Raw genomic sequence first — 26,386 nt, 5'->3', positions numbered from 1 at the left:
GGAATCTAACCGGTGTCTTCCAAAGACAGTAGGCTGGAATCTAACCCGGTGTCTTCCAAAGACTGTCACGCCCTGACTCAGGGGACTCTTATATGTTGAGTCAGGGTGTGTATATTCTTTGTTGTGTATGTTCTATGTTGTATATTCTAGTATGTTTAGTTCTATGTTGGCCGGTGTGGTTCCCAATCAGAGGCAGCTATCGCTCGTTGTCTCTGATTGGGGACCATACTTAGGCAGCCTATTGGCACTATTGAGTTGTGGGATCATGTTCCGTGTAAGGTTTGTTGTGTGTTACCTTTGGACTTCACGTTTCGTTCGTTTATTGTTTTGTCGAGTGTTTATTACGTTAATAAACATGTACGTATATCACGCTGCGCCTTGGTCTGACCCGTCATTAGACGAACGTGACAGAAGATCCCACCAAACGAGGACCAAGCAGCGTGTCCAGGCGGAGCGAATGGCCATGTCACAGGTGGCCGATTTGTGGTCATGGGAAGAGATATTTGCGGGGAGAGGACCATGGGCTAAGGTAGATGCCCAGGCAGGAGAGGAGCAACGGCAACACGGAGGAGGCCGGTCGAGGAGGAAGCCCGAGAAGCAGCCCCAATAAAACAATTTTGGGGGGCACACGGGGTGGTTGGCGGAGCCTAGTGTCAGAGCAGAGCCAACTCCCCGTACTCACGCGAAGAGGCGTATGACTGGGCAAGCTCTGTGTTATGCGGAGCTACGTACTGTGTCGCCAGTGCGCCGGCACAGTCCTGTATGTCCTGTGCTTGCACCACGCACGTGCCGTGCGAAGATGGGCATCCAGCCAGGACAGGGTGTGCCGGCTCAATGCTCCTGGTCTCCAGTACGCCTCCTCGGTCCCGCATATCCTGCGCCAGTTCTACGAACTGTATCGCCAGTGCGCGTGCACAGCCCAGTGCGTCCTGTGTTGATGCCTCACACATACTGTGCGGAAGTAGGCATTCAGCCAGGACGGGTTGTGCCAGCTCTCCGCTCCAGACCTCCAGTCCGCCTCCACAGTCCGGCCCGGCCTGTTCCTGCTCCTCGCACCAAGTCAGTGGTGCGCGTCGCCAGTCCGGCCTGTTCCTGCTCCTCGCACCAAGCCAGTGGTGCGCGTCGCCAGCCCGGCCCGGCCTGTTCCTGCTCCTCGCACCAAGCCAGTGATGCGCGTCGCCCGGCCTGTTCCTTTTCCTGTTCCTCGCACCAAGCCAGTGGTGCGCGTCACCAGCCCGGCCCGGCCTGTTCCTGCTCCTCGCACCAAGCCAGTGGTGCGCGTCGCCAGCCCAGCCCGGCCCGGCCTGTTCCTGCTCCTCGCACCAAGCCAGTGATGCGCGTCGCCAGCCCGGCCCGGCCTGTGCCTGCTCCTCGCACCAAGCCAGTGGTGCGCGTCGCCAGCCCGGCCCGGCCCGTGCCTGCTCCTCGCACCAGACCAGTGGTGCGTTTGTCCAGTCCGGCACAGCCCGTGCCCGTTCCACTGGTGCCTGGTCCGGCACCGGTCAGCTGCTCCACTCCGGAGCCAGAGCAGTCCGCTCCACCGGTGCCTGATCCAGCTCCGGTCAGCTGCTCCACTCCGGAGCCAGAGCAGTCCGCTCCACCGGTGCCTGATCCAGCTCCGGTCAGCGGCTCCACTCCGGAGCCAGAGCAGTCCGCTCCACCGGGGTCCAGTCCAGCCCCGGTCAGCGGCTCCACTACGGAGCCAGAGCAGTCCGCTCCACCGGTGCCTGATCCAGCTTCGGTCAGCGGCTCCACTCCAGAGCCAGAGCAGTCCGCTCCACCGGTGCCCAGTCCAGCTCCGGTCAGCGGCTCCTGTCCAGACCATGACGTCAGCCCCTCTCCAGGTTCGGGGTCTCCCACACCAGGGTCCAGACAGGGCCTGGCCTATCGTGGGAGGAAGGAGAGGGGAAGCAGCGCGCCGAGGTCCAGACCAGACCAGGGGCGCAACAGCGAGGCGGAGAGTGAGTGGTCGTCACGCCCCGAGCCGGATCCGCCTCCGAGGCGGAATGCCCACCCGGCCCCTACCCTGTTATGTTTATGTTGTGCGGTCGGAGTCCGCACCTTTGGGGGGGGTTACTGTCACGCCCTGGGACTCTTATATGTTGAGTCAGGGTGTGTATATTCTTTGTTGTGTATGTTCTATGTTGTATATTCTAGTATGTTTAGTTCTATGTTGGCCAGTGTGGTTCCCAATCAGAGGCAGCTGTCGCTCGTTGTCTCTGATTGGGGACCATACTTAGGCAGCCTATTGGCACTATTGAGTTGTGGGATCTTGTTCCGTGTAAGGTTTGTTGTGTGTTACCTTTGGACTTCACGTTTCGTTCGTTTATTGTTTTGTCGAGTGTTTATTACGTTAATAAACATGTACGTATATCACGCTGCGCCTTGGTCTGACCCGTCATTAGACGAACGTGACAGAAGATCCCACCAAATGAGGACCAAGCAGCGTGCCCAGGCGGAGCGAATGGCCATGTCACAGGTGGCCGATTTGTGGTTATGCGGAGCTACGTACTGTGTCGCCAGTGCGCCGGCACAGTCCTGTACGTCCTGTGCTTGCACCACGCACGTGCCGTGCGAAGATGGGCATCCAGCCAGGACGGGGTGTGCCGGCTCAACGCTCCTGGTCTCCAGTACGCCTCCTCGGTCCCGCATATCCTGAGCCAGTTCTACGAACTGTATCGCCAGTGCGCGTGCACAGCCCAGTGCGTCCTGTGTTGATGCCTCACACATACTGTGCGGAAGTAGGCATTCAGCCAGGACGGGTTGTGCCAGCTCGCCGCTCCAGACCTCCAGTCCGCCTCCACAGTCCGGCCCGGCCTGTTCCTGCTCCTCGCACCAAGCCAGTGGTGCGCGTCGCCAGTCCGGCCTGTTCCTGCTCCTCGCACCAAGCCAGTGGTGCGCGTCGCCAGCCCGGCCCGGCCTGTTCCTGCTCCCCGCACCAAGCCAGTGGTGCGCGTCGCCAGCCTGGCCCGGCCTGTTCCTGTTCCTCGCACCAAGCCAGTGGTGCGCGTCGCCAGCCCGGCCCGGCCTGTTCCTGCTCCTCGCACCAAGCCAGTGGTGCGCGTCGCTAGCCCAGCCCGGCCCGGCCTGTTCCTGCTCCTCGCACCAAGCCAGTGGTGCGCGTCGCCAGCCCGGCCCGGCCTGTTCCTGCTCCTCGCACCAAGCCAGTGGTGCGCGTCGCTAGCCCAGCCCGGCCCGGCCTGTTCCTGCTCCTCGCACCAAGCCAGTGGTGCGCGTCGCCAGCCCGGCCCGGCCTGTTCCTGCTCCTCGCACCTAGCCAGTGGTGCGCGTCGCCAGCCCGGCACGGCCTGTGCCTGCTTCTCGCACCAAGCCAGTGGTGCGCGTTGCCAGCCTGGCCCGTGCCTGCTCCTCGCACCAGACCAGTGGTGCGTTTGTCCAGTCCGGCACGGCCCGTGCCCGTTCCACCGGTGCCTGGTCCGGCACCGGTCAGCTGCTCCACTCCGGAGCGAGAGCAGTCCGCTCCACCGGTGCCTGATCCAGCTCCGGTCAGCTGCTCCACTCCGGAGCCAGAGCAGTCCGCTCCACCGGTGCCTGATCCAGCTCCGGTCAGCGGCTCCACTCCAGAGCCAGAGCAGTCCGCTCCACCGGGGTCCAGTCCAGCCCCGGTCAGCGGCTCCACTCCGGAGCCAGAGCAGTCCGCTCCACCGGTGCCTGATCCAGCTTCGGTCAGCGGCTCCACTCCGGAGCCAGAGCAGTCCGCTCCACCGGTGCCCAGTCCAGCTCCGGTCAGCGGCTCCTGTCCAGACCATGACGTCAGCCCCTCTCCAGGTTCGGGGTCTCCCACACCAGGGTCCAGACAGGGCCTGGCCTATCGTGGGAGGAAGGAGAGGGGAAGCAGCGCGCCGAGGTCCAGACCAGACCAGGGGCACAACAGGGAGGCGGAGAGTGAGAGGTCGAGGCGGAATGCCCACCCGGCCCCTACCCTGTTATGTTTATGTTGTGCGGTCGGAGTCCGCACCTTTTGGGGGGGTACTGTCACGCCCTGACTCAGGGGACTCTTATATGTTGAGTCAGGGTGTGTATATTCTTTGTTGTGTATGTTCTATGTTGTATAATCTAGTATGTTTAGTTCTATGTTGGCCGGTGTGGTTCCCAATCAGAGGCAGCTATCGCTCGTTGTCTCTGATTGGGGACCATACTTAGGCAGCCTATTGGCACTATTGAGTTGTGGGATCTTGTTCCGTGTAAGGTTTGTTGTGTGTTACCTTTGGACTTCACGTTTCGTTCGTTTATTGTTTTGTCGAGTGTTTATTACGTTAATAAACATGTACGTATATCACGCTGCGCCTTGGTCTGACCCATCATTAGACGAACGTGACAAAGACAGTAGGCTGGAATCTAACCCGGTGTCTTCCAAAGACAGTAGGCTGGAATCTAACCTGGTGTCTTCCAAAGACAGTAGGCTGGAATCTAACCCGGTGTCTTCCAAAGACAGTAGGCTGGAATCTAACCCGGTATATGTCTTCCAAAGACAGTAGGCTGGAATCTAACCCGGTATAAGTCTTCCAAAGACAGTAGGCTGGAATCTAACCCGGTATATGTCTTCCAAAGACAGTAGGCTGGAATCTAACCCGGTATATGTCTTCCAAAGACAGTAGGCTGGAATCTAACCTGGCATTTGTCTTCCAAAGACAGTGGCGTAGACAGCTAGGCCACCCTAGGCCACCCTAGGCCACCCTAGGCCACCATACCTCTTTTCTAATGTGGTTTAAAAACAGTGTGAGAGCAACTGTTGTTTGTTGCAGAATGTTACTAATAGCTAGGCTAATATCAGTAATGGGCCTGACCTGATCCAGACTTGGACAGCTTACGATGGACATCTTTCCCCTCAGATGTGTTCTTCTCAATATTGCTCTGTGAACCTAAAGAATGGAACAGAACTGTTTGACGACATGGTTCTCTTGTCTTTGAAACAATCTGTCGAAGCATGGGCTTTGTCCCAAATGGCACCCTATTCCTTATATAGTGCACAACTCTTTTTTTTTTTTTACAAGGGCCCATAGGGCTCTGGTCAAAATTAGTGCACTATGTAGGGAATAGGGTGCCATTTGGGACACATCATGGTTGTTAGCCGACCTTTGGGGGAGCGGGAGTTGGACTTGGAGCGGGAGCGTTTCACAGCTGGAGTCAGGCCCTCCTGGGTGAGGGTGGAGGTGGACTCAGTGGGCGCTGGGGCCGCAACCGGGGCTACCTGGACGAGAGGAGGCGAGACCGCTGGTGCCTTCCCACTGTCCAAAACAACTTCCTCACCTGGTGGGGCAAAATAATTACACATACAACGAGTTTAGGTACAGTAGGCATCTCACTGGGCGATCTTAAGAGTCAAAGTAGTATCAAGTCAAATCTCCCATTTTGGGGGATTAATAACTTCTCTTAAATCAACCATTCCCTTAGTGCCCTGTACCTTTTTCAGACTGCATCATGGCCTGGTACAGGATGGATTCCACTTTTCTGAAGAGCATGTCCTCCGACATCTCAGCAATCAGCCTCACCAGAATGCTCTGTTTCCCAGAGAACCACTTCTCCAGCTTGGGCCAGGTATCCTGGAAGGCTGTGATCCTGCAGTGATAATAACAAGGGGTGTATTCATTAGCGCACACCATAGCAAAATGTTTTGCAATGAAATAAATTCAAACAAGTATTTTGGCCTGTTTGCTTCTGCTTGGTTCCTAGTGAATACACCCAATGTGTGAAGAGAACAATGGTGTGTCAGTGGACTAGTTTAAAAGTTCAAAGACACACAGAGCCCTGAAAATCCCTTACAACAATGTTAGATGAGATGGTGTACTCAATATCAGATCTGGGTTCAAATAGTATTTGTTTTTCTTTCAAACGCTTTAGCTCTACTTGATTGATCTTGACTGGCACAATGGCACCAATGGAGTAGTCCCAAAAGTGCAATGCCCACCCACTTTGTCACTCAAGGCAGTCTCGATCGAACCCTCAAATTATTTGAAAGAAAACAAATACTATTTGAACCCAGGTGTGCGTCTTGTGTTCATTGTACTACTTGTACCTGTGCTGGATCTGTCTCTTCTCTAGGCTCTTGTCCCTGGCGATGACAACATTGTGCTCTCTAGCAGGGGCACAGCTCTCCTCACCAGCCCCAGCCCCGGCCCCGGCCTGGCCAGAGCGCTCCTCCTTACCTACAAACAGTGTCATTCATTACACTTATGCAACTCATACGACATGTGGAGAGGGTCAAGGGCTTCAAGTTCCTCGGTGTCCACATCACTGAGGACTTATCATGGTCCTCTCACACCAGAACAGTCGTGAAGAAGGCAACGCCTCTTCTCCCTCAGGAGGATGAAACGATTTGGCATGGCCTCTCAGATCCTCAGGAACTTTTACAGCTGCACCATCGAGAGCATCCTGACTTGCTGTATCACCATCTGGTATGGTAACTGCAATGCCCATGACCAGAAGGCCCTACAGAGGTTGGTGCGGACGGCCCAGCTCATCACTGGGGGGCTAGCTCCCAGCCATCCAGGACATAAAGTAAACATTTCACTGTACTGTTATATACCTGTTGTATCCTGTACTGTTATATACCTGTTGTATCCTGTACTGTTATATACCTGTTGTATCCTGTACTGTTATATACCTGTTGTATCCTGTACTGTTATATACCTGTTGTATCCTGTACTGTTATATACCTGTTGTATCCTGTACTGTTATATACCTGTTGTATCCTGTACTGTTATATACCTGTTGTATCCTGTACTGTTATATACCTGTTGTATCCTGTACTGTTATATACCTGTTGTATCCTGTACTGTTATATACCTGTTGTATCCTGTACTGTTATATACCTGTTGTATCCTGTACTGTTATATACCTGTTATATCCTGTACTGTTATATACCTGTTGTATCCTGTACTGTTATATACCTGTTATATCCTGTACTGTTATATACCTGTTGTATCCTGTACTGTTATATACCTGTTATATCCTGTACTGTTATATACCTGTTGTATCCTGTACTGTTATATACCTGTTATATCCTGTACTGTTATATACCTGTTGTATCCTGTACTGTTATATACCTGTTTTATCCTGTACTGTTATATACCTGTTGTATCCTGTACTTTTATATACCTGTTGTATCCTGTACTGTTAAACACCTGTTGTATCCTGTACTGTTATATACCTGTTGTATCCTGTACTGTTATATACCTGTTGTATCCTGTACTGTTATATACCTGTTGTATCCTGTACTGTTATATACCTGTTATATCCTGTACTGTTAAACACCTGTTGTATCCTGTACTGTTATATACCTGTTGTATCCTGTACTGTTATATACCTGTTGTATCCTGTACTGTTATATACCTGTTATATCCTGTACTGTTATATACCTGTTGTATCCTGTACTGTTATATACCTGTTGTATCCTGTACTGTTATATACCTGTTGTATCCTGTACTGTTATATACCTGTTGTATCCTGTACTGTTATATACCTGTTGTATCCTGTACTGTTAAACACCTGTTGTATCCTGTACTGTTATATACCTGTTGTATCCTGTACTGTTATATACCTGTTATATCCTGTACTGTTATATACCTGTTGTATCCTGTACTGTTATATACCTGTTGTATCCTGTACTGTTATATACCTGTTGTATCCTGTACTGTTATATACCTGTTGTATCCTGTACTGTTATATACCTGTTGTATCCTGTGCATGTGGCGAATAAACATACAGCCTGGATACCTACTACTTTTTGTGTTGTCATGCCGACTCCTATGGTCAAGGTAACGCTGTTTGAAAATGACCATAGGAGTTGGCATGACAACACAAACAGATCTGGGACCAGGGCTATGAAACTCACAGGCCTGCTTGGCCACCCTGTCCAAAACGTGGTCATCAGACACGTCTAGCAGCAGAGCTAGGTCCAGGACAGGAGACGGAGGAGGGGGATCCTTAGGCGCGTTGCTATCCACAGACAGGATGGACCGCTTGTTCCTCCTCTTCCTCTCCTTCCCGGGGTCCGAGCCCCCCAGGGCCTTCTCCAGCAGCTTGGCCTGGGTCAGATCAACCGGGAAGCCGTCCAGAATCCAGCCCGAGTCTGCTGGGATCGCCCTGGTGTAAAGGGTAAAGAGATTACAGTCAATACACGTTCAACACAAAAGGGCTATTCGTTTCATTTGCACTCGATTCGATTTACTGCTTCTAAAGAACAGAATAGGATTTTGTTTGTGTTTAAACCTGATAGCTTCGACTACAATGTCCACAAGCAGCTCGTCTGGGACGGATCTCCCTTTTCTGAGAAACTTTTCCACTCCTGCTCCATGCTGGGCCCTCACAGAGAGCTGGGAAGGATGTTCTTTGTTATTCCAAATATAAGTATTCTAAGTAATATATATATACAGTATTAAGTATACAGTGCCTTGCAAAAGTACTCATCCCCCTTGGCGTTTTTCCTATTTAGTTGCATTACAACCTGTAATTTAAATTGATTTTTATCTGGATTTCATGTAATGGACATACACAAAATAGTCCAAATTGGTGAAGTGAAAAATGAAAAAAATTACTTGTTTCATAGAATTCTAAAAAATAAATAACGGAAAAGTGGTGCGTGCATATATATTCACCCCCTTTGCTATGAAGCCCCTAAATAAGATCTGGTGCAACCAATTACCTTCAGAAGTCACATAATTAGTTAAATAAAGTCATGATCTGTCACATGATCTCAGTATATATACACATGTTCTGAAAGGCCCCAGAGTCTGCAACAACACTAAGCAAGGGGCACCACCAAGCAAGCGGCATCATGAAGACCAAGGAGCTCTCCAAACAGGTCAGGGAAAAAGTTGTGGAGAAGTACAGATCAGGGTTGGGTTATACAAAAATATCAGAAACTTTGAACATCCCACGTAGCACCATTAAATCCATTATAAAAAATGTAACGAATATGGCACCACAACAAACCTGCCAAGAGAGGGCCGCCCACCAAAACTCACAGACCAGGCATGGAGGACATTAATCAGAGAGGCAACAAAGACACCAAAGATAACCCTGAAGGAGCTGCAAAGCTCCACAGCGGAGATTGGAGTATCTGTCCATAGGACCACTTTAAGCCATACACTCCAGAGCTGGGCTATACGGAAGAGTGGCCAGAAAAAAGCCATTGCTTAAAGAAAAAAACAAGCAAACACGTTTGGTGTTCGCCAAAAGGCATGTGGGAGACTCCCCAAACATATGGAAGAAGGTACTCTGGTCAGATGAGACTAAAATTGAGCTTTTTGGCCATCAAGGAAAACGCTATGTCTGTCGCAAACCCAACACCTCTCATCACCCCGAGAACACCATTCCTTCAATTCTGACCAGTTTCCCAGTCCCTGCCTATGAAAAACATCCCCACAGCATGATTCTGCCACCAACATGCTTCACTGTGGGGATGTTTTTCATAGGCAGGGACTGGGAAACTGGTCAGAATTGAAGGAATGATGGATGGCGCTAAATACAGGGAAATTCTTGAGGGAAACCTATTTCAGTCTTCCAGAGATTTGAGACTGGGACGGAGGTTCACCTTCCAGCAGGACAATGACCCTAAGCATACTGCTAAAGCAACACTCAAGTGGTTTAAGGGGAAACATTTAAATGTCTTGGAATTGTCACGATCGTTGGAGGAAGTGGACCAATGCGCAGCGTGATGAGTGAACATACTTTTATTTGATTCACCACACGAAACAAAACAACAAAACGATACGTGAAGTCCTAGGTAACAGACACAAACCATACACGGAACAAGATCCCACCAAACACTGTGGAAAACAGGCTGCCTAAGTATGGTTCCCAATCAGAGACAACAAGCAACAGCTGACACTCGTTGCCTCTGATTGAGAACCACCCCGGCCAACACAGAAACACATGAGCTAGATAACGAACCTAGAACACAAATACATAGAAACTACACACCCTGGCTCAACATAACAGAGTCCCAGAGCCAGGGCGTGACAGGAATGGCCTAGTCAAAGCCCAGACCTCAATCCTATTGAGAATCTGTGGTATGACTTACAGATTGCTGTACACCAGCGGAACCCATCCAACTTGATGGAGCTGGAGCAGTTTTGCCTTGAAGAATGGGCAAAAATCCCAGTGGCTAGATGTGCCAAGCTTATAGAGACATACCCCAAGATACTTGCAGCTGTAATTGCTGCAAAAGTTGGCTCTACAAAGTATTGACTTTGGGGGGGTGAATAGTTATGCACGCTCAAGTTCTGTTTTTTTGTCTTATTTCTTGGTTGTTTCACAATAAAAACTATTTTGCATCTTCAAAGTGGTAGGCATGTTGTGTAAATCAAATGATACAAACCCCCCAAAAATCCATTTTAATTCCAGGTTGTAAGGCAACAAAATAGGAAAAATGCCAAGGGGGGTGAATACTTTCGCAAGCCACTGTAAATATAAACTGGGTGGTTCGAGCCCTGAATGCTGATTGGCTGAAAGCTGTGGTATATCTGACCGTATACCACGGGTATGACAAAACATTTATTTTTACTGCTCTAATTACGTTGCATCGTGCCTAAGAACAGCCCTTAGCCATGGTATATTGGCCATATGCCACACCTCCTCGGGCCTTACTGCTTAAATAGAACCCCTATGCACCTATGTGTTTCTCTGTGTCAGTATGCAGGTATAAGAGACACATGGTCATGTCAACATACCGCTGTCCTTGCCTTGGGTTTTTTCTTGGCTCCTTGCTGCTGAGGCTCTACTAAACAATAAAGCCCAAATCAGACATTTACATTTTAGTCATTTAGCAGACGCTCTTATCCAGAGCCACTTACAGGAGCAATTAGGGTTAAGTGCCTTGCTCAAGGGCACATCGACAGATTTTTCACCTAGTCGGCTCGGGGATTAGAACCAGCGACCTTTCGGTTACTGGCACTGTGCTCTTACCCACTAAGCTACCTGCCGCCCCCCAGACAAAACCCTTGTTTACAGACGGGCAATTCAGGATGAAGTAAGAAAACAACTGGAATTCACAAGTCACATTTCTCATTGGCTTAAAACATGTGCTGCTGATTCTCCTAATATTGCGCTCTGGTGTGATGTTTCCCCTAGGTACAGACCTAGAATCAGCTTCCCCTCCTCCCCCAATCCTAACCTTAACCATTAGTGGGGGAAATGAAAAACTGACCCAAGATCAGTGTCTAGGGGTAACTTCACCTGAACCCTGTGACGACTCCTCCTCCATCTCAGTATCCGTCTCCATCTGGTCGATGTCTTTAGTGGACAATGTTTCACAGCTCTCTGTGCTCTTGTACAGTAGAAAAAGGGGTCGTGTTTTTATTTAAATATACATAAAAAAACGGAATATACAACTGCATACAGCTGTCATTCATTCATTCTTATGACAGTTTTATGTATGCGTTATTCCAATTCACTTCAGTGTGGCCACAAAACCTTTGAGACACGTTTGAGAGAGAAAAAATAAAAAAAAGGTTTTCTAACCTCACATCCAAGCTCTCCAAGCTGATGTGCAGCCAGCGCCTCCTGGATCAGAACATTAGCTGACAGGACGTGGATGTGATGGACTGGGTTAGAAAACGAGAGAAAAGATGGTGGTTTGCAGAGATCCTATTTTCATATACAGTGAGGGAAAAAAAGTATTTGATCCCCTGCTGATTTTGTACGTTTGCCCACTGACAAAGAAATTATCAGTCTATAATTTTAATGGTAGGTTTATTTGAACAGTGAGAGACAGAATAACAACAAAAAAATCCAGAAAAACGCATGTCAAAAATGTTATAAATTGATTTGCATTTTAATGAGGGAAATAAGTATTTGACCCCCTCTCAATCAGAAAGATTTCTGGCTCCCAGGTGTCTTTTATACAGGTAACGAGCTGAGATTAGGAGCACACTCTTAAAGGGAGTGCTCCTAATCTCAGCTTGTTACCTGTATAAAAGACACCTGTCCACAGAAGCAATCAATCAATCAGATGCCAAACTCTCCACCATGGCCAAGACCAAAGAGCTCTCCAAGGATGTCAGGGACAAGATTGTAGACCTACACAAGGCTGGAATGGGCTACAAAATCATCGCCAAGCAGCTTGGTGAGAAGGTGACAACAGTTGGTGCGATTATTCGCAAATGGAAGAAACACAAAATAACTGTCAATCTCCCTCGGCCTGGGGCTCCACGCAAGATCTCACCTCGTGGAGTTGCAATGATCATGAGAACAGTGAGGAATCAGCCCAAAACTACACGGGAGGATCTTGTCAATGATCTCAAGGCAGCTGGGACCATAGTCACCAAGAAAACAATTGGTAACACACTACGCCGTGAAGGACTGAAATCCTGCAGGGCCCGCAAGGTCCCACTGCTCAAGAAAGCACATATACAGGCCCGTCTGAAGTTTGCCAATGAACATCTGAATGATTCAGAGGAGAACTGGGTGAAAGTGTTGTGGTCGGATGAGACCAAAATTGAGCTCTTTGGCATCAACTCAACTCGCCGTGTTTGGAGGAGGAGGAATGCTGCCTATGACCCCAAGAACACCATCCCCACCGTCAAACATGGAGGTGGAAACGTTATGCTTTGGGGGTGTTTTTCTTCTAAGGGGACAGCACATCTTCACCGCATCAAAGGGACGATGGACGGGGCCATGTACCGTCAAATCTTGGGTGAGAACCTCCTTCCCTCAGCCAGGGCATTGAAAATGGGTCGTGGATGAGTATTCCAGCATGACAACGACCCAAAACACACGGCCAAGGCAACAAAGGAGTGGCTCAAGAAGAAGCACATTAAGGTCCTGGAGTGGCCTAGCCAGTCTCCAGACCTTAATCCCATAGAAAATCTGTGGAGGGAGCTGAAGGTTTGAGTTGCCAAACGTCAGCCTCAAAACCTTAATGACTTGGAGAAGATCTGCAAAGAGGAGTGGAACAAAATCCCTCCTGAGATGTGTGCAAACCTGGTGGCCAACTACAAAAAACGTCTGACCTCTGTGATTGCCAACAAGGGTTTTGCCACCAAGTACTAAGTCATGTTTTGCAGAGGGGTCAAATACTTATTTCCCTCATTAAAATGCAAATCAATTCATAACATTTTTTATATGCTTTTTTCTGGATTTTGTTGTTGTTATTCTGTCTCTCACTGTTCAAATAAACCTACCATTAAAATTACAGACTGATCATGTCTTTGTCAGTGGGCAAACGTACAAAATCAGCAGGGGATCAAATACTTTTTTCCCCTCACTGTATATATTATTCATATATCCTGTATATATACACAGAGCGTACAAAACATTAAGAATACATTCCTAATATAGTTGCATCCCCCCCTTTTGCCCTCAGAACAGCCTCCGTTTGTTGGGGCATGGACTCTACAAGGTGTCTAAAGCGTTCCACAGGGATGCTGGCCATCTGGCCCATGTTGACACCAATGCTTCCTACAGTTTTGTCAAGTTGGCTGGATGTCCTTAGGGTGGTGGACCATTCTTGATACACACAGGAAACTGTTGAGTATGAAAAACCCAGCAGCGTTGCAGTTCTTCACACAAACCGGTATGCCTGGCACCTATAACCACACCCCGTTCAAAGGCACTTAAATATTTTGTCTTGCCCACTCACCCTCTGAATGGCACACATACACAATCCATGTCTCAATTGTCTCAAGGCTTAACAATCATTTCCTTAACCTGTCTCCTCCCCTTCATCTACACTGATTGAAGTGGATTTAACAAGTGACATCAATAAGGGATCATAGCTTTCACCTGGACAGTCTATGTCATAGAAAGAGCAGGTGTTCTTAATGTTTTGTACACTCAGTGTATACACACGGTAACTGCCAAAATAAAGGAAACACCAACATAAACTATTTTAATAGGGCGTTGGGCCACCACAAGAGAGAACAGCGTCAATGCACCTTGGCATATATTCTACAAGTGTCTGGAACTCTATTTTGTTGGTGGTGGAAAATGCTGTCTCAGGCGCCGCTCCAGAATCTCCAATAAGTGTTCAAATGAGTTGAGATCTGGTGACATATGGTTTACATCATTTTCATGCTCATCAAACAATTCAGTGACCACTCGTGCCCTGTGGATGGGGGCATTGTCATCCTATGGGGTCATAGCCATGGTAGCCAAAATAATGACCTGCACAGCATTTTTAAACAAGCATTTTAGCATTGCATAATTAACTCAGAAACCACACCTGTGTGGAAGCACCTGCTTTCAATATTCTTTGTATCCCTCATTTACTCAAGTGTTTCCTTTATTTTGGCAGTTACCTGTATGTTACTCTATGGTTGTTTTAGCCAAAGAACAAAGAAGACTCTCACGAGGCAAGACAACACGACAACACCTAATCTGTTGCCAGAAATGAAGTAGTATGGTAATGCATGATACTGCGTGATACTGCATGATACTGCATGATACTGCATGATACTGTGTGATACTGCGTGATAATGCATGATACTGTGTGATACTGCATGATATGGTTGGAGGGATACCTTGGGCAATCCTGGTTAAGCATGTGCTCTTCCCGGAGAAAAGCTTTCCCAGCACACAGGCTTTCAGTGTGAACCGAGGAAAGAAGGGAGGAAGGGTGTCTGGTTTGGGGGGGTTCACAATAGTCTGCAGGCGGAGCACCACATGTCCCAGGATATTGTTGTTGGACGGGGGGGGCTTTGCCTCCCCCTCCTCTGGCCAGGTCCACTCACCAGTCATGCTCTAACACACAGAATCAACACATAGAACACACCTAAAGACACTGGGATTATTGTCAACAATAACGCTGAACCTGCTAGCCTGGGTACCAGGCATACAAGGAATTAACACGATAGCACAAACAGATCTGGGACCAGGCTATAAACCTGCACCATTGTGAAATTCAACATATCAGTCGAGTCATATTCTTTACTTGCGACACCATTTCAAGACAATTTGAGAACCTCTGAATTCCAGTGACACACTGAAAAGCATTTCTTGGACAATTCTGAATAGAATTTCTTGGGCATGACCTCACACTAATGGACTCACCATATACTCATCATAGTCCTGGTTGTTAAGGATCTCCTGTTTCTCAACCTCAATGAACTGCTCTGGGGTGGGGTCGGCAGGTAGCTCCTCCAGACTGCCACTGTCATACAGGGGCTTCCCGCAAAACAAGAGCTCCTTCCATTCCCGCATCAACTTCCCAGGGATAAGACTGCAGGACAGAGTAGCAAAGAACACTCAGTGCTGTGCTGCATCTAAATTGATGCCCTCAGAATACTGTGCCGGTCCTGCTGGATTATCACTTGACCGAATTAATGCTTACGGTCCAAAAATGAAAAGGTTGCTCTCCCACCCTTGTCTACTTGTCTTCTGCTTTGCCTTTACATATCATTTCTAATTCTCCTCCCTCCAAGTACATTGTAATTGTTCGAACCAAAACAAGTGAACAAAATGCACTAAAACTTTCACGAGAAGAATGAGACAGAATTTGAGGTTGTTTTCTTTATTTGATTTCATTGGTCAAGTCATTTGACAAGCAAGAAATACATGATTCCATCGTGTCGTGCCTTGAGCTAACCTTACGATTTTGCACAAGCAAAGCTATAACGGTATGAGTATGAGTAAACACAACTGCCCACTGGGCACAGACGTTTAATTCAACGTCTATTCCACATTGGGTTCAACATAATTTCATTGAAATGACGTGGAAACAACGTTGATTCAACCAGTGTGTGCCTACTGGGTGGTGAAATACTCACATTCTGACACATTGTTCATTTCTACAGGGGATAACACTCTTAGATTGTCTTAGCTCCTCAAAATCTACAGTGCCTTTGGAAAGTATCCCTTGACTTTTTCCAAATTTTGTTACGTTACAGCCTTATTCTAAAATGGATTAAATAAAACAATTTCCTCAGCAATACACACAATACCCCATAATGACAAAGCGAAACAGGTTTTTAGAATCTTTTGCAAATTTATTAAAAACAAAAAACAGAAATACCTAATTTACATAAGTATTCAGACCCTTTGCTATGAGACACGAAATTGAGCTCAGGTGCATTCTGTTTCCATTGATCATCCTTGAGATGTTTCTACAACTTGATTGGAGTCCACCTGTGGTCAATTCAATTGATTGGACATGATTTGGAAAGGCACACACCTGTCTATATAAGGTCCCACAGTTGACAGTGCATGTCAGAGAAAAAACCAAGCCATGAGGTCGAAGGAATTGTCTGTAGAGCCCCGAGACAGGATTGTGTCGAGGCACAGATCTGGGGAAGGATACCAAAACATTTCTGCAGCATTGAAGGTCCCCAAGAACACAGTTGCCTCCATCATTTCTAAGTGGAAGAAGTTTGGAACCACCAAGACTCTTCCTAGAGCTGGCCGCCCGGCCAAACTGAGCAATCGGGGGAGAAGGGCCTTGGTCAGGGAGGTGACCAAGAACCCGATGGTCACTCTGACAGAGCTCTAGAGTTCCTCTGTGGAGATGGGAGAACCCTCCAGAAGGACAAACATCTCTGCAGCACTCCACCAATTAGGCCTTTATGGTAGAGTGGCCAGATGGAAGCCACTCCTCAGTAAAAGGCACATGACAGCCCGCTTGGAGTTTGCCAAAAGGCACATAAAGACTCTCAGACCATGAGAAACAAGATGATCTGGTCTGATGAAACCAAGATTGACCTCTTTGGCCTGAATGCTAAGCGCCACATCTGGAGGAAACCTGGCACCATCCCTACAGTGAAGCATGGTGGTGGCAGCATCATGCTGTGGGGATGTTTTTCAGCGGCAGGGACTGGGAGACTAGTCAGGATTGAGGGAAAGATGAACGGAGCAAAGTACAGAGAGATCCTTGATGAAAACCTGCTCCAGATCACTCAGGACTATGACCCTAAGCACACAGCCAAGACAACGCAGGAGTGGCTTCGGGACAAGTCTCTGAATGTCCTTGAGTGGCCCAGCCAGAGCCCAGACTTGAACCCGATCGAACATCTCTGGAGAGACCTAAAAATAGCTGTGCAGCAACGCTCCCCATCTAACCTGACAGCTTGAGAGGATCTGCAGAGAAGAATGGGAGAAACTCCCCAAATACAGGTGTGCCAAGCTTGTAGCGTCATACTCAAGAAGACTCAAGGCTGTAATCGCTGCCAAAGGTGCTTCAACAAAGTACTGAGTAAAGGGTCTGAATACTTATGTAAATGTTATATTTCAGTTTTATATTTTTAGTACATTTGCAAAAAAATTCTACAAACCAGTTTTTGCTTTGTCATTATGGGGTATTGTGTGTAGACTGATGAGGGGAAAAAACAATTTAATACATTTTAGAATAAGGCTGTAACCTAACAAAATGTGGAAAAAGTCAAGGGGTCTGAATACTTTCCGAAGGCACTGTATAGCTGGCTTCTGATATTGTGGGTGCTTTTAGTATTATTAAATGGATATAGCAGCCTTTTCACTTACATTACTTTAATAATTGTATAATTCAACAAATCACAAACACCCTTGTCTTTCAGATTTTATCAAACATTTGTGCAGAACATCATGTATACTCTACTTAAAGATCGACTGAATAAAATCAAAACGTATCTGGTTGAAAATGGCCTATGTGGCATCGATGTGAGTCACAAACATTTATTCTAGTGACAAAATTGACTACAAAGTGTAAATAGGATAATTTTCGTCATTAAGTCAGCCTCGTCCAAAACAGAGATCTGTGAGATTATTAGGAAAAAAGGGTATGTCACGTAATATAGGGTACGTAACAGTTTTCCTCTGATTGGGTTTATTTAAATCCTGCCCACAGCTGGCAGCACCCAAGCCATCATCAATTCGGAGCACAGTTGCACGTGACCCGATTGTAATGCCCAGCACACTGACCATAGTCAATTTGGTTTGACTTTGGATATCCCTATGGGGCTAGTTAGGGACATCAGTAAATTACATAATGTACATGGGACAATATTAAAACATTTCAATAGCTCCAAATTTCAATGACATAAAAACCTCAAACAAACTTTCAATTGTAGAAATTAATATACAAATATTAAAAGCATTTACTGAGAAAGCTAAAAGGTGTCCAACATGAAAATATTGTCCCATTTACATTGTGTAATATATTGACGGTTCCTAACTAGGCCCACAGATAGGCTATCCAAAGTCAAACCAACTTTGCCACAACTATGGCACTTGGCTAGCACTCGCTAGCCTAGGCTACTTCCAGACACAAGACCTGGTTAGACTTTCAAGTTATCTAGACGGGTGAGTGACTAGCTGTGTACTGTTTTGGCAGAGTGAATGTACAAATGCTTCCCATATGCAAACACACACACAATAGACAGCCACATCAAAGCACATCTCCAAGACCCAAATCTCGTTCTCAGTTGCATTTCCTAATGAGGACGATTGAAACCCGAGGCTAAATCAGTGATTTCTGCCCCCCTTAACATGACTGTGACAATTATGTCTTAATAGACCATCTTTGTGGGCATTGATTTGCAGAAAAGGCAACAGAAAAAAACTGAGGGTGTGTCCCAATAACCTTTCTCCTGAAGTGAGCAGTCGTTCACTACTTCCCACAAATCTAAAAGCGTTGGATTGGTGGACGCATGGGCTAGTGGGAGTTTCCACCATATTTCTTATACTAGTGATTTCCGCTCAAATCAGTAAAAGGACGTGAGCAAGCGCACACTTTGGGAGAAAGGCGAGATAATTGGTACATAACTAGACAGAGCACACTCTCAAATGGTGGCACGTACTTTCCAGTGAGGAGGCGGTACTCCCCAGCTTTCGTGGCCAGGTCCACTATCTGCTCCAGCATTTCTCGGCAGCTGTCAAAGTGCTTCCTGTAGCGAGCCTGGGCGCGCTCTGCCGCTATCCTGTTATGTACTTCCATCTCCTTCCGAGTCTCCTCGGCGTGATCCAAACTGGCCTGGCGTGCTAGAGCCTGTTACATCAGTGGCAGGTCAAAGGTCAAACCTCACATTAGCTTTTAGTTAAATAGTTAGTGCTTTCCGGGATCCTTGGGACGTCCCTAACCTAAACCCTAACCCTAACCTTAACCCCTACTCTTACCGGATAGCAAGGGCCTTAGTTCAATTGCCCCTTGTGACCAGAATCCAGCCACTCCAAAAGCATGTCGTTAGTAAAACTACGAAATAAAAATGAAGTAATATTCTCCTGAAAGCACCCAAAACTATACTTGACTTTACCCTGTTTTTCTTTTGAAGCATGGCAATCCTTTTGTTTGATAATAATACTATCATTCCAATTTTGAACAACTAAGTAGATAAACTAGATGAGGCATTACTTACCATGCATGATGATACACTTATTCTAGGTATATATGTACAATGTGCAGGTACAATACATCCTCTACTTGACGAGGTCAGGGTCTCACTGAAGGGGAAATCCTCCACACTACTTCTTCTGGCATGTTGGCTGCAGATGATTGACTAAAAGAGGGCACTGCTCAAGCAGACTATATATGGTCTATGGTCTATCTATGGTCTATCTATGGTCTATGGTCTATCTATGGTATATTTGTCTGTCTATGGTCTATGGTCCATATATGGTCTATCTATGGTCTATTTGTCTGTCTATGGTCTATGGTCCATATATGGTCTATCTATGGTCTATGGTCTATCTATGGTATATTTGTCTGTCTATGGTCTATGGTTCATCTATGGTCTATCTATGGCCTATGGTCTATCTATGGTCTATTTGTCTGTCTATGGTCTATGGTCCATATATGGTCTATCTATGGCCTATGGTCTATCTATGGTCTATTTGTCTGTCTATGGTCTATGGTCCATATATGGTCTATCTATGGCCTATGGTCTATCTATGGCCTATGGTCCATCTATGGTCTATCTATGGTCCATCTAAGGTCTATGGTCCATATATGATCTATGTTCTATCTATGGTCTATGGTCCATCTATGATCTATCTATGGTCCATCTATGGTCTATGGTCCATCTATGGCCTATGGTCTATGGTCCATCTATGGTCTATCTATGGTTCATCTATGGCCTATGGTCCATCTATGGTCTATGGTCCATCTATGATCTATGTTCTATCTATGGTCTATGGCACGGTTTCCCAAACTCGGTCCTCAGGACCCCAAGGGGTGCACGTTTTGGTTTTTGCCCTAGTACTACACAGCTGATTCAAATAATCAACTAATCATGTGTAATGTTAGGGCAAAAAACAAAACTTGCACCCCTTGGGGTCCCGAGGACCGAGTTTGGGAAACGTTGGTCTATAGTCCATCTATGGACCATCCGATGGGCTAAATGGATCTCACCGCCTCCCTCTCCAAGGCCTCTTGGAAATCCCTCAGCCGTTGCTCTTGGTACTGTCTCTCGCGGAACACACGGTTCTGTCGGAGAACGTCCTTCTGCTGGCGGAGCTGCATGAGCTGGACGGCCAGTCGTCTCTCCAGCTGGGACTGACGGGTCAGACGCTCCACCAGCTGCTCCTCTCGAAGGGCCTCCTGCACCACAAAAGGACACCATTTGTGTAGGGTGAAGTTGGCTCTAGACGCCGATCTTGGAAATGACGTGTGTAGGTTTTACACCTGTTCACAAATGACTATGTGACTGGTTACTAGTGCTGAACATGGGTCATCCTCAATATCATCATCATCATCATCAAGTAGTATGAAAGGTCATACACTGTCTGTGTAGCTGCTCACCTCTTGGGCCTCGTGGGCTTTCAGTTGTTCCACTAGGACGCGGCGGCGGCGTTTCTCCCTCTGCTGGCGAGCTGCTGCATCCTCCTCCAGCCTCTGGCGGATTTTCTGGATGTACTCGCTGTTAACCCGGGCCAGCTCCTCAGGCCTCTGCAACTGGGAGCCATGACTTCTGGGGGCCTCAGTGTGAAAAGAGGACATCTGCTGGGCACTGTGGGGAGGGTGGATGATAGTTCAGGGCCCGCATGTATCAAGCTTCTTAGAGTAGGAGTGCTGATTAAGGATCAGCTTTGCCTTTTAGATCATAATTAATACAAGCACATGGAAAGGGGGAACCTGATCCTAAATCAGCACCCCTACTCTGAAACACTTGATACATACGACTTTTCAGTTGAACTATTGTTAGCCAACTCATTTTTGGGGGGGAAATATTTGGGAAGATTTGCGGTTGGGATTTTTTCCAATACTTACCTCAAAGAGGAGGTGCCAAAGCCGCCAGCAGGTGACAACTTCTTCCTGTTCTTCTCAAACTGGGCGATTTCCATGTGAACCTTCTGTAAGGAAATGTCAACGGAGAGATTGGTCATGTCAACAAGGGCCTGTGAAGTTCTATGGAAATGATCCACAGTATGATGTGAAACCAACGCATAGTGGAAGTATAATGGTGTAGGGTGAAGTTACCCCTAGACGCTGATCTTGGGGTCAGTTTTTGCATTTTCCCCACTAATGGTTTGGGGGAGGGGAAGCTGATCCTAGATCTGTACCTAGGGGAAACTTCACCCTGGAGTGTATAATACGTTATATTATCTGTCCCGTCGACTGTCATGTCTCCTCTCATTGCCTGACAATCCAAACCCTTTTTACATAGCCTGATACTTTACAATATAGACATTCTTCTTCACCTGAGCCTCCTGTATCTTCCGGTTCTGTTGTTGTTTCTCCAGGGCCTTCAATGTCTGGTTGGGCGGAGGTTTGGGAATTTGGATGATGGCGGTCTGAATTCGAGTCATTATCTCATGCTGCTTTCTGCGTGCATGTCGGTGCTGCAATGGCAATATTATGTCAATGTAGCCAATATGCAGACTAGCTAGGCATCCAGATTGAGTAGCTAAACATCTCACGTCATTCATTCACTTCACTATATGTATATGACCAGAGCAGTTCAGTATGCAGTAAGCACTGATTAACATTGGACAGGAGCAGCTTTTCCTTCAGTCTTTTCATCATCCACAACAACCCCACAATGCGACAATTGAAGTCTGTGATTGGCTAGCCCCAAAAGGTCGGTGCTAACCCTGCTCCGGAGCAGGGCCAGTTAGCCCTGGCCTTTAGTTTTGTGCTATCCCACTATGCAAGTGTGAATATTAGCTTAGCTCCGGGCTACAATCTCTCTTAGCCCAGGGCTAAGGAGTCTGTTAGGGTTAGTAGCAATGATGTATATAAACCCTGGATTGCTGATACTATGTATTGGCCATTGAGAGGCTTTGAAGCCACCGGTCGGCCATATTGTCACTCCCCAGTAGGAGCAGTCCTCCATAGGAATGAATGGAATTCTACAGTATTTCAATTAAATGTTTCAAGTACAAAATAACATGTATTATTATATTATTATATTTAAGCATTTTGTTGTTAGTGGGGACAGTAACATTAGCAGTCTCTAAAAAAAAAATACTTTCAGGATTTTTATGTTTAGCTCACATAATATAATGTAAAAGTAGGCATTAAGGTGTCTGTAATAAAATAGACGTGTCAAAAACATATGTAGACATTAACAAATGCATTTCTATAGCTTCCCAAATCTTTTTTACAATGGAGGAAGAGTACCAAGATGGCTGCGCTTCAATACAGCGCCCCGTCAGTCATCCAGGGTTAATACACATCACTGGTTAGCAGGCTGTTAGCCCAGGACTAAGGAGGCTGTTAGCCCAGGACTAAGGAGGCTGTTAGGGTTAGGAGGCTGTTAGCCCAGGGCTAATGAGGCTATTAGGATTAGGGTTAGGAGGCTGTTAGCCCAAGGCTAAGTGTAGTGTGAACATGGATTCTTTCTGATACCTTTTCAATGTCCTGGAGTCTCATCACTTCCTGCACTTTCTGCTGTTTCTGCTCCTTCACAGAGTGGGCCATGACAGACTTGTCATATATCTCTCGACCTTTGATTTCATACTTCAGAGCGATTTTTTGGAGTTTCAGATCAGCCTCTCTCTTGACGACTGTCCTCAGGCGCTGGGATAACAAAGACAGATACAAAAAAAGTATTACAAAAACATGTATTTTTATTGGTCAAAGGAGATATTGTGGAAAATATAGACTGAGAGTGTGTCACAAAGGCAGTGGGTCAGATTCAAAGCCACATCGACACTGGCAAACATGTGTGATGTAGGCAAACCCGGTCACAGGCTTGGAGAACACTGGATGCCCCTTTGGTCTTCACAGATAAAGCTGCTCTTAGTTTTTTTTGCGCCCTTTATGTGGAACAACTTACAGAGCTCTCTGAAAATGTGATGTTCTGGCCCCCCTTGGTCAGTTCAGAGTAATGATCAGAGACCTCTATGTTGATAAACGTGCCTGTTTTTCTTAATGTTTTGTAAGTTTGTATGTTGTATATATGTTCGATGTATTGATGCAGGGCTCATCTGAAAAAGAGACCCTAGTCTCAGTATAACTCAGTATAACCCTGTCAAAACAAAGGTTTAATAAAATAAATTACAACGCTAGATCACTCAGGCTACATGAAAAGCAATTTCAGTGTCCAACTAGCTGTCTAGGGAGCGACAACAAATGAATGAAGCAGCCATGATGGGGTGAGGGAGCCTTATTCCACTTACCTCAGAGTAAATGTCATTCTCCACACGGTGGAGGCAAGCTGTGGCAGCTGGCTGCATAGCCTCCATAGCTGTGCCGGTCAGGCCGGCTTTCTTCTTCTTCTGAAGCAGTATGAAGAGCTGATAAAGCAGCCGTGTGGCGGCACCGTGCTGCTCCCGCATCACTGCTTGGGCCATGCTCAGGTCGAAGGAAACTCCGAGCAGTTGCAATGTGGGTTCCATGAGTGTGAAGTTATTCAGCTTTGAGTTTGCGGTGCTAGGAGAGACAATTGTTGTGTAACTTCTGAAAAGTGTGCTCGCTCAACAGTTTGGCGCTACCTAGGTAAAATAACAAGATATTGAACATTGTTGATTTAAAAAAATACACTACCGGTCAAAAGTTTTAGAACACCTACTCATTCAAGGGTTGTTCTTTTCAATTTTTACTATTTTCTACATTGTAGAATAATAGTGAAGACATCAAAACTATGAAATAACATATATGGAATCATGTAGTAACCAAAACAGTGTTAAACAAATCAAAACATATATTTTATATTTGAGATTCTTCAAATAGCCACCCTTTGCCTTGATGACAGCTTTGCACACTCTTAGCATTCTCTCAACCAGCTTCACCTGGAATGCTTTTCCAACAGTCTTGAAGGAGTTCCCACATATGCTGAGCACTTGTTGGCTGCTTTTCCTTCACTCTGCCGTCGGACTCATCCCAAACAATCTCAATTTGGATGAGGTCGGGGGATTGTGGAGGCCAGGTCATCTGATGCAGCACTCCATCACAGTAAAATAGCCCTTACACAGCCTGGAGGTGTGTTGGGTCATTGTCCTGTTGAAAAACAAATAATAGTCCCACTAAGCCCAAACCAGATGGGATGGCGTATCGCTGCAGAATGCTGTGGTAGCCATGCTGGTTAAGTGTGCCTTGAATTCTAAATAAATCACAGACAGTATCACCAGCAAAGCACCACCACACCATAACACCTCCTCCTCCATGCTTTATGGTGGGAAATACCACCGGTCTAATGTCCATTGCTCGTGTTTCTTGGCCCAAGCAAGTCTCTTCTTCTTATTGGTGTCCTTTAGTATGGTTTCTTTGCAGCAATTCGACCATGAAGGCCTGATTCACGCAGTCTCCTCTGAACAATTGATGTTGAGATGTGTCTGTTACTTGAACTCTGTGAAACTTTTATTTGGACTGCAATTTCTGAGGCTGGTAACTCTAATAAACTTATCCTCTGCAGCAGAGGTAACTCTGGGTCTTCCTTTCCTGTGGCGGTCCTCATGAGAGCCAGTTTCATCATAGCACTTGATGGTTTTTGCGACTGCACTTGAAGAAACTTTAAAAGTTCTTGAAATGTTCCGTATTGACTGACCTTCATGTCTTAAAGTAATGATGGACTGTCGTTTCTCTTTGCTTATTTGAGCTGTTCTTGCCATAATATGGACTTGGTATTTTACCAAATAGGGCTATCTTCTGTATACCACCCCTACCTTGTCACAACACAACTGACTGGCTCAAACGCATTAAGAAGGAAAGAAATTCCACAAATTAACTTTTAACAAGGCACACCTGTTAATTGAAATGCATTCCAGGTGACTACTTCATGAAGCTGGTTGAGAGAATGCCAAGAGTGTGCAAAGCTGTCATCAAGGCAAAGGGTGGCTATTTGAAGAATCTCAAATATAAAATATATTTTGATTTGTTTAACACATATTTGGTTACTACATGATTCCATATGTGTTACTTCATAGTTTTGATGTCTTCACTATTATTCTACAATGTAGAAAATAGTAAAAATAAAGAACAACCCTTGAATGAGTAGCCTAGGTGTTCTAAAACTTTTGACCGGTAGTGTATATCTTACACTGATTAACTTACTTGCTCTTTAAGAACAGGTCAAAATCCTCCTGCAGTTGATATTTATGCAGGACCTCTCCAATAAGGTAGCCATTTGCAAAATCCTTAGAGAAGGACCTGGGGTCTGCAAAAAGACAAGAGTGTAACATATAGGGCCATCTAGGCTACTCAAGATCAACAACTGGAACCCCTACAGCTACACTTGACTGCTATTTACTCTTGCAAATTTTGGGATGACAAGCGAAAAAGCTAACCAACAAACTAGTTTATTAAAGGCACATATTGCAATTTCAATACCCTGGGTTAGGTATTAAATTGCTTACAAACAAAAGAGTAAAGCAGTTTATATTTTGAGTTTTGATGGGGTAAGGCTGTTGAACTATGCTCACGAGGCATTTCTAAATTATATTATTCAAGAATCAATGACTATATATCATTAATTTAAAAGTACGTTAATCCCGGATTGCCCTTTCATTTATCACTATTGAACAGCAGGAAATATGGCAGACTACCGTTACAGCTTTAATTCTACTCATATTTTTTTGCTAACTAGAAATACTACACAACACAATACACAAAACATGCAATGCAAATCACAAGTTGGATTCATTGCATCAAAAGCTAATTGTGTCTACAGACTGGCTAGACAAGTTTGTTAGTTTAAAGTTAATACTGTAACTAGCTAGTTAACGTTAGCTGTTCACACTTACCAACGTATTTTGATAACCGGAGCTCTACGTTTAGCCACCTGCATAATATATCCGACATCTTGACGTTTTCGTTATTGTTGTGTAGCTAAATATTATAAGTATTAAACTACATGATAGCTCTAACTTGTTCTGGCTAGCTAGAGGGGAAATAGACAACAACCACAAGGTGTGCCGTTGCCATAGTGATATACCAACTAAAAGTGGGGTTTGGGGAAAGCAAGCAGCGCCCGTCTCTCTTGTGGGTTGTGCTTGTGACTGAATCAGCAGCTCCTTGAATAATCACTGGGTTGATCACTGAAAATAACCTGCCAAAGCTGCCCTGTAGTGATTGATTGCG

At 46.2% G+C, this 26,386-nt stretch overlaps 1 protein-coding gene across 1 annotated transcript in view; it reads right to left on the bottom strand.

Moving 5' to 3' along the window:
* spef2 (sperm flagellar 2) overlaps positions 1 to 26,107 on the bottom strand; it is a gene marked incomplete at both ends in the record, with an annotated part of 43,828 nt that extends 17,721 nt beyond the window's left edge. Inside the window, 20 exons of the mRNA XM_084177461.1 lie at positions 4,809 to 4,883; positions 5,098 to 5,271; positions 5,426 to 5,580; positions 6,038 to 6,167; positions 7,856 to 8,106; positions 8,233 to 8,336; positions 10,698 to 10,744; positions 11,200 to 11,290; positions 11,485 to 11,567; positions 14,484 to 14,703; positions 15,013 to 15,181; positions 18,729 to 18,916; positions 20,276 to 20,464; positions 20,666 to 20,873; positions 21,134 to 21,216; positions 21,565 to 21,705; positions 22,715 to 22,885; positions 23,488 to 23,740; positions 25,361 to 25,463; positions 26,050 to 26,107. Coding sequence (XP_084033587.1) covers positions 4,809 to 4,883; positions 5,098 to 5,271; positions 5,426 to 5,580; positions 6,038 to 6,167; positions 7,856 to 8,106; positions 8,233 to 8,336; positions 10,698 to 10,744; positions 11,200 to 11,290; positions 11,485 to 11,567; positions 14,484 to 14,703; positions 15,013 to 15,181; positions 18,729 to 18,916; positions 20,276 to 20,464; positions 20,666 to 20,873; positions 21,134 to 21,216; positions 21,565 to 21,705; positions 22,715 to 22,885; positions 23,488 to 23,740; positions 25,361 to 25,463; positions 26,050 to 26,107 — 2,893 coding nt within the window. The remainder of the gene's footprint in view (positions 1 to 4,808; positions 4,884 to 5,097; positions 5,272 to 5,425; positions 5,581 to 6,037; positions 6,168 to 7,855; positions 8,107 to 8,232; positions 8,337 to 10,697; positions 10,745 to 11,199; positions 11,291 to 11,484; positions 11,568 to 14,483; positions 14,704 to 15,012; positions 15,182 to 18,728; positions 18,917 to 20,275; positions 20,465 to 20,665; positions 20,874 to 21,133; positions 21,217 to 21,564; positions 21,706 to 22,714; positions 22,886 to 23,487; positions 23,741 to 25,360; positions 25,464 to 26,049) is intronic.
* Positions 26,108 to 26,386: the final 279 nt, after the last annotated feature.

Source organism: Coregonus lavaretus, assembly GCF_964263955.1.
Source record: "Coregonus lavaretus genome assembly, chromosome: 14".
In the NCBI taxonomy this organism is placed as follows: domain Eukaryota; kingdom Metazoa; phylum Chordata; class Actinopteri; order Salmoniformes; family Salmonidae; genus Coregonus; species Coregonus lavaretus.
This window is presented reverse-complemented; position numbering and strand designations above follow the sequence as displayed.